Genomic DNA, 7,500 nt, shown 5'->3' on the forward strand with positions numbered 1-7,500 from the left:
GACGCTTCACATATTATTGTTCGGGTTAACGTCAGGCGACCATATTCGTCTGAGGGTAGGAGTTCATACTAAGAGAATCCCCCAGCTGAATAAAATCACCTGATGACAGCTAGAAGAAAGGATAGGGGGCCCGCCATAGCTCAGTGATAGCGCGCGTGTCTCGTAACCGCGTGGGGGATTTTGGGTATATGTTCGAATCCTGGCCACGATGCACAGGGTAGAAAGGTCATCTACTCTGAGTAATGGCCCCTGATCGCAGCTCATCTAGGACCTGAGGTGACCTCGGCTTCCCATGGGTATCGCACAGCTGTGTCATACTGTGGACGCCGTTTCCTGTGTTCATGTATGAACAGCTCAGGACCACCTGCAAGACTGAGGTCCAGATGGGTGCCAGCCCTCAAATCACAAGGGAAAAGAGAGAGGTTTCACACACACACACACACACACACACACACACACACACACACACACACACACACACACACACACACACACACACACACACACATCAGGAGGCAAAGACGATGCCACTTAATGAGGACTTTGTAGCGCGGGATTTGATGAACCATGCCCTTGGTCCAACTCGCTAGCAGCAGGGTTCGAAACACTGTCACCTCGACCTCCGCCGCAAGTAGATACGCTCTATCCCACTCGGGCACGAAAAAGGAGAGAGAGAATACAGGCAATTCTAATCACACGTCGTAACATACTGCGTAATTACAATTCCTCCCTCATCATTTCCTGTCTCCTCGTCTGTGTCTGTCTGTCTGTCTGTGTTTATGTCTGTCCGCACACAACCTATGAAACGTCCTTAGAGCTTAGGCTTACTGGTAGGGAAAGAAAATAAAATTCTCTTCACCTACCCCTCCATCTACCTTGTCTACCTTTATCTACCAGCCTCTTACAGGGTTCGGCAACTACCATTGGTCGTCCCGACCAACTATTTTCTCCTACCCTCTTATAAGGGAAGGAAAGATGGAAGGATGGAAGGAAGGAATCAAAGATGGAAAGGAGGAAGAAGGGAATGAAGGAATAAAAGAAGGAAGTAAGGACGGAAGGGCACGACGACTGCCTCGATGAGGCACAAGATCGAATCGTCCCCTCGGGGGCGATGTGACGTCAGGAGAGGGACTGTGGATCTCTCGCGCAGGTCTTGGTAATGAACAAGAATAGCGGTACTGAATGCCGCTTTCAAGGAAGCGAGGATAACCTATGCCAATAAACAAGTTAACGAACAAATGAATACAAGCGTATGTAAGTACACGAGTAAATAGAAAAGTAAATAACTCTATGAATAAGCATATAAATAGATAAATATAAAGTCTCACTTTGTAATGACAGGTTGTCTAGGGAGAAGGTATATGATCAAATAACCAAATCTTCCCGGTAAGGTGGTGAGTTTAAGGAGTTTGTTCATGCGGTTCCAGTCAAGCCTTGACAGGTTTAAGGGCAGTCGCGATTAACCCTCTCCAGTCAAAAGGTTAATTTAGATAATTTGTTCTGGCTAACGCCACGCGGTTTCAATAAGTTTAAGAAAATCCTCTAGGCCACATACACACACACACACACACACACACACACACACACACACACACACACACACACACACACACACACACACACACACACACACACACACACACACACACACACACACACACACACACACTGAGTGGAAATACTTGAGACTCATGCTCAAAGGGACCAGAGTTCAAAGCTTGCGATGGCCAGGCTTGATTACTAATTTGAGGCTAGGTATAATATAACTGGAGAGTAGGAGACGGGACTCAACGAGCGTTGCTCCTCTCCTGTATACTAGAATTAGGCGCACGCACCCACGCACACACACACACACACACACACACACACACACACACACACACACACACACACACACACACACACACACACACACACACACACACACACACACACACACACACACACACACACACACACACACACACAAATAAATTTGGGGAAAAGATCACATATCTGCTGGGAAAATGTCCCCACATGATTTAGGGGAGGCAGAAGCTTTATGAAGCAAACGCCCCGCAATGCAAGCAACAGCGAAGCACGAGGCAGTGTTGGCGACGCGACAGTTGGATCCCCCATACTCCCGGACCTCGCTCAGGTCCACGGTCGTCCCGAGCAGCAGGTGACCAGTGCCCATGATTGGCAGTACACCTATATTTCAAAATGAGCGTCGGTTACCTGCCGTGGAACTATCAACGGGACAACACCGCATTGTAACTCTTCACTGAAGAACTGGAGAGATCAGCATGAATAACAGAAATGTAATGAGAAAAAATATAGATGGCAGTGAGCGGATTCAGCAGGAACGAAGCAATAAAATGCTGATACAGAAACACCAACCCGAAGATGATAGTCTTTGGCCTGGCGGAGTCCCACTGGAAGGTCACGGGGCGATCCTGCAGCAGTCGCAGTTCCGGTCGGTCTTGATTCCTTAGATATACTTCTTGATCTTCCCCTTCCTCTTCTTTGAAGTCTTCATCCTCAGAAGACGCTTCGTTGTCCAACTCCTCAATGAGTAAACTCCATCGCTGCAATACTGACATGCTTAGGGCCGCGTTTTTCTGGAAATTTGTTCTAAAGGACCTGAATGGGACTCGGGCCTCCTCCTCCTCCTCCTTCTCCTTTCCGTCTGGGCTTTCTTCAACATCTTTTCTTTCTTCATCTACTACCTCTCCTCCGCTTTCAGATTCTCCCTTCGCAACTTCTTCAGCTTCCTCACTTAGTGGCGCGTGGGAGAAATTTTTGCGCGATGATCGACTTCGGTGGTTTAAATACTTACTGCCCCGCCTGACTAGACCTTGGCTCTTACTGAACAGCATGAAACTATTCCTTAAGAGCCACATTCGCAGGGAACCCAGAATGAATAAAATTTTCGAGTCAGAATGTCCCTCCTCTTCCTCCTTTTCGTCGGAAAACTCAGCGTCATGGGAACTGTCAACATTGTTTTCTGACGACAGCGAACTCTCTACGTGAGACTGTTCGGACACGCCGTCCTTACTGCTCCATTCCTCGAATTCTCCCTCCTGCCGACTTGCTTCTCCTTCACTAAGAGTGCGAAAACCATCGGTTCGTGTCTCTTCCTTTATCGTGGCTGGTCTCTTCTTGGATGCACTCGATTTACCCATCACCTTAAGCTCGGAATAATTTTTTACTTCTTTTAATCGTCTTCGAATTACACTATTCGACTCTCGCTCCTGCACACAAGGTGCTGGGTTCTTGGGGTCAAGTGTTCCGTCCACGGTTCCATGGGTTCTCTCCGGGTATTGTCCAGGTTTACACGGTTCTTCTTCGATAAGCATCTCTTCGGAAGTGGAACACCAACATTCTTCCTTCAGGGCACTCGCAAAATTTTCTAGTCTGTCGATATAACTGCATCGGATCGTCTGGTCACCATGTTCCTCATTCCCACAAGGGAGAGTTCCCTGCAAATTCCCCACCCCAGACGTAAACACTTCGTCCTCCTCTTGGTGGTCTTCCTGGTCAGACAGGACTCGAACCCTATCGTTAGCACCACGCCCGCCATTTTTGGCTTCCAGTTTACTTTGGAAGAGTCCCATTTTCTCACTCACCGAGGATCCCTTTACTACTTTGCTCTTTTTTATGTCACACGTGTGTTGACTCCCCCGTTTGAGGTAAGTCTCGTTGGTCTCCTCACTGGTGGATCTTCTCAGTTCGTACCTCCTCACGAGGTCGGCGACAGAGATCGGCTCGTACTCGAGTTCTTCCTCAGTTTCACACTCCACTTCTCGATACTCCACGTTTGCATCCTTGATACAGGTATTCAGGTCCTGCATACTGTTATCATTTGCAATGAAAATGTTGCCTCTCTTTGCACTATCATTACTGTTACCTTCATCAAGGATCAAGTCCGGGTCCAAGACACTACCGCAGTCACTGAAATCACGGGGATTGCTACCATCATCCCTGGCGCAAACAAAGTCATCGTTTATTTTCCCTTTAGGTCCACTTCGCTCATTCTCACGAACTTCGCCGAGGTCGGAAACATCTTCCGGGTCACGGGTATTGCCAAGGAGGGGCTGGTCACCGCCATGGTGCCCTGCTCCTTTCCGGGACACTTTGTCTACTGTAGACGGAAGGGCGCTCATCACCATCAACATAGCCATTCGTCCCTAGGGCACCATACCTTGCACCATGAATATCACAATCACATGTTTCCTCATACATAGGAAAGGCGACACTGTTCTCCTTCCTCTATATGGTCACAATCAATGGTGCCATCCTTGTGTATCCATAGTCAGTGACCTGAGTACATACCAATAAGTATACTAATTATAAAGAAACATGCATGAAGTTATTTTCACGTCAACCGCCATTAGATAAACCAAAAATATATAAATAAACAGATGAATGCATAGCGAATATGGCGGTATCACTATAGCAACAAACTGTCCACATGTATGTACAAACATACGAGACCGAATTAAGATTGTTTCTAACCTTCTTGTTATACTGTGGCCTGGGGGAGGGGGTGGGGTTGCCTAGCATATGGAAAGTGTCAATAAGTGATGGAGCTCGGAATCGGCGAGAAATAAATAGATAAATAAATAAATTCCTTCCAGGCGGCATTTGTCCATTCCTTTCCGGTACCGGCCCGGCCCGGCCCTCTAGCCTCCGCGACAACAACCCCTTCCGGGAATGAAAGCGGTCCCACCCGGTTAACCCTGTTCACACAAGAGTCTCAACCACGGCGGTTTATTTACACTAAGTCAATGGAGGCGTTTACACACAACCATGTAGTTTTTCCTTGACTATGCAGTACGGCCGCGTTTCCGCGCGGTTCAAACCGCTAGTGTGAATAGGGTCCAAGTTATTCTGGCTGCAGCCGTGGAATCCCCCTTCACTACGAATGGGCCGCTGCTGCCTGGGGCGGGGGGGGGGAGTTTACCCGTGGGGGATGGGGGACGAGGGGGGGATGGGGCACGAGGGGGGATGGGGGACGAGGGGGGGATGGGGCACGAGGGGGGGATGGGGCACGAGGGGGGGATGGGGCACGAGGGGGGATGGGGGCCGAGGGGGGGAGGGAGGTCGAATCATTACCCTAGGAAGGTGTGACAGGCTCATCTGACCGTAACTAACACAACGTTTCAAAGGAACTTTAAACACACTTTTTTTCTCCACAACTTTCGAAAGACCAGAAGCGGCCCGCCGTGAGTAGACAAGAAGACTAGTTTGAATTGTCACTATAACAGCTGGCGAGTAGCCGTTCTTCTCGACCAGCTGCATCTTGGGTCAGACCATCTGGCAGTTACCCGGGAATGACGCCATTATCCTGAAATGACGTCATCCTGAAGTGACGTCATCCTGAAGTGACGTCATTATCCTACAATGACCCTTATAAACTTTGATTTATATTATGGAATTACGCCATTATCTTGAAAAAACGTTATGAAACGAATTAACCAGGAGTGGCATAAAATGACGTCATTTCGGAGATGACGTCATGAAATGTGTACATCATCGCTGGTTTCCTGAGTAACATCTGAACTTTAACATTTTCTCTCAAAGTTACAATGACTTATTAACAATTTGATCAGCGTTCTTCTCCCGCATTTACAAATGAACAAAGAAATCAAATCAGTTTCATAGTGACAAATTATCAAATTCGTTTTTGGCCGCTCCCAGCAGATTCAACGCCGTCGAGCCTCACCGTGCTACCCCCCTCCTCCCTACATAGTACAAGAATTCAATATAACTGTAAATACAAAGAACCTGCTTCTGTCATAAATATTCAATAACAAAATAAACGTGCGCGCGCACGTGTGTGTGTGTGTGTGTGTGTGTGTGTGTGTGTGTGTGTGTGTGTGTGTGTGTGTGTGTGTGTGTGTGTGTGTGTGTTTGTGTTTGTGTTTGCTTGTGTTTCTTTGTTTGTCAGGCAAATCCCCAAAGCCAAAAGGAAAAAAGGGCATTTCCTCGCATCCTATAGACCAAGCCTGGTGCAAGACATCAACAAAAGGTCATAAAAAACAACAACAACACAATTCTCGATCCTTGTAATAATGTGTATCTCTCTCTCTCTCTCTCTCTCTCTCTCTCTCTCTCTCTCTCTCTCTCTCTCTCTCTCTCTCTCTCTCTCTCTCTCTCTCTCTCTTTCTCTCTCTCTCTCACACACACACGAAAGTGTAGAGGCAATTTCCTGGAATGGATGAAGGAAGTCCTGAAAGACCACAAGACCATAAGAATGGGAGAAACTGCAAGAGACCATAAGGCCTACATTAGGCAGTTCCATGTCCCTTACCACCTGTCATCCCTATCCATAAAGTTATCTAATCTTCTCTTGAAATAAACAATTGTTTCAGAGCTCACTACATGGTTACCAAGTCTATTCCATCCGTTAAAGACTGTTGAAGGGCGAGAAGCTTCTTAATATAACCCATTAAACTCCGACAAGATTCTTATCATTAGGTCAAATAAAACAAAAAATCATAAAACACCAAAATGTTTGATCAAACACCAGAAAAATATGACGTCAGTCCTCGCTTCGCTCGCGAGGACTATCGTCATATTTTTCTGGTGTTTGATCAAACATTTTGGTGTTTTATGATTTTTTGTTTTATTTGACCTTAAGGACAGGCGGAGTCCTGCAAGGCCCAGTGTGGGTGCCACCAATATTCTCGAGATTTATTAATATCATGTGATGAATGGAATATACAATACAGCTATCAATTTGCTAATGAGGCTGGTATCATGGTGGAATGTGACGAGGATTGCAAAGTATTATTGTAAAAGTCAGACAGAACTCTGGATGAAAAGGGAAAAAACAAAAAGACAAGGTTTCTGAAGGACATTAAGAAATACAGTTTATCATACAGATGTATTGATATGTATAACAAGAAGAAACTGTGCAATCCTTTTGTTCTATTTCTCTATTTATTTGTTCATCATCACCATCATTATTATTATTACTATATTTTATTTTATCATCACCACCAATATCACCACCAATATCACCATCACTATCACCATCACCACCACTATCACCATCACTATCACCATCATTATCACCATCATTATCACCACCACTATCATCACCATCATTATCACCACCATCATTATCACCACCACCATCATCACCACCACCATCATCACCACCATCACCATCACCATCACCATCATTATTATTATTATTATTATTATTAATTATTATTATTATTATTACTTTTAAGGAAGGGCTGTCCACGGCTACGAGGACACTTGCCAGCGAGCAGGTGTAGGTCAAGTACATAATCCTATTATTCCATTCCCCCATTGTTGTGGCCGAAGATATAATGAATTTCCCAGCATTTATTGTGTTGTGTATGTTAATCGCTCCGGTCGACTCCCACCCCAGTCTGCTAATACGAGAGCTTCAAGGGAATAGAGAGAGATCAGCCAAAAGAATATCCGCGATTCAATATACTGGGTTGGATACACACACACACACACACACACACACACACACAC

The 7,500-nt window shown here is 46.0% G+C and overlaps 1 protein-coding gene across 8 annotated transcripts in view; it reads right to left on the reverse strand.

Moving 5' to 3' along the window:
• The window catches only part of LOC143039982 (uncharacterized), a 448,187-nt gene that overhangs the window by 22,351 nt on the left and 418,336 nt on the right, over positions 1–7,500 (reverse strand). Inside the window, exon 2 of one of the 8 annotated variants that reach the window (XM_076210494.1) lies at positions 2,380–4,302. The exons of the other annotated variants lie outside the window; for them this stretch is intronic. Coding sequence (XP_076066609.1) covers positions 2,380–4,163 — 1,784 coding nt within the window. The 5' untranslated portion in view covers positions 4,164–4,302. The remainder of the gene's footprint in view (positions 1–2,379; positions 4,303–7,500) is intronic. 8 annotated transcript variants of the gene reach the window in all.

Source organism: Oratosquilla oratoria, chromosome 27 (assembly GCF_046742065.1).
Source record: "Oratosquilla oratoria isolate Oo_2021 chromosome 27, ASM4674206v1, whole genome shotgun sequence".
Classification (NCBI taxonomy): domain Eukaryota; kingdom Metazoa; phylum Arthropoda; class Malacostraca; order Stomatopoda; family Squillidae; genus Oratosquilla; species Oratosquilla oratoria.